This window comes from Phanerochaete carnosa, assembly GCF_000300595.1.
Source record: "Phanerochaete carnosa HHB-10118-sp unplaced genomic scaffold PHACAscaffold_3, whole genome shotgun sequence".
Classification (NCBI taxonomy): domain Eukaryota; kingdom Fungi; phylum Basidiomycota; class Agaricomycetes; order Polyporales; family Phanerochaetaceae; genus Phanerochaete; species Phanerochaete carnosa.
Window position 1 is genome coordinate 204,444 of NW_006767630.1, and position 822 is coordinate 205,265.

The 822-nt window shown below is 47.8% G+C and overlaps 1 protein-coding gene across 1 annotated transcript; it reads right to left on the reverse strand.

Moving 5' to 3' along the window:
- Positions 1-226: 226 nt before the first annotated feature.
- On the reverse strand, positions 227-534 carry PHACADRAFT_251125 (uncharacterized protein; the record flags this gene model as incomplete). Its single annotated transcript, XM_007392753.1, has 1 exon — positions 227-534. A coding segment is annotated over exon 1 (159 nt), but the record flags the coding sequence as incomplete, so codon positions are not given.
- Between the last annotated feature and the right edge of the window lie 288 nt (positions 535-822).

Sequence of the window (822 nt, forward strand, 5' to 3'; positions counted from 1 at the left end):
GCGTCGGAGAGGAATAAAGGTTGTATGAGGAACAAGATGCGTGCATGGGCGTGATTCTGGGAGCAGGAGAGGATGGGTAACAACTAACAAGCAGGTGCGGGGAGTTATAAGCCCGTGACTTGCAACTTCGGCGTTCGCCAACCTCCAGCGGTAACCACCGGTGTTCGCCGGTGGCCATTGGTGTTTGCCGGCGGTCCTTGCCATATACGGGTGCGTCGCCGTGAGCGCTTGTGAACACCACCGTTCGTTGTCCACTGGAACCCATCGGAATACAGCAGCAACTGGTGAATATTGCTGTGTATCAGTGGCAAGTAGTGGGGTATGTTGGGATATACCAGTGTTCAGCATGTCATGCTGGCTGCCACTGGTATTTGGTTCGGTCGATTCACATGGCAGGTGGCAGACACCACCAAACACCAGTGACATCCACTGGCAGGCAGCGGCCACTATCCATCAGCATATGCTGTTTATTGTTAGTATATGTCATTGAATAATAATTTTTGGCATTTTTCACTGGTCTTTGGGTAGAAGTGTGCGACATTGGGCCATGGTGTGTGACTTGCTTTCCAGGTTGGGCTAACTCTCTTGAACAAATTGTTTTAAGACTAGTAACTGGCAGGTTTGGTCTCATGCTTTGTGCATAGATGGCTTATATTACACATATTCTCACTCAGAAAATATACATTTACCTGAGAATCACAACAACAAGGTTCATAGCTGTTGAAATATTAATGTGACTGCTGGCAGCCTGCCCCCACTGCCTGATAGCTCATTCCTGAACTTATAGAAAGTTTATAAAAAATCTCAGGAGCCTCTAACCAG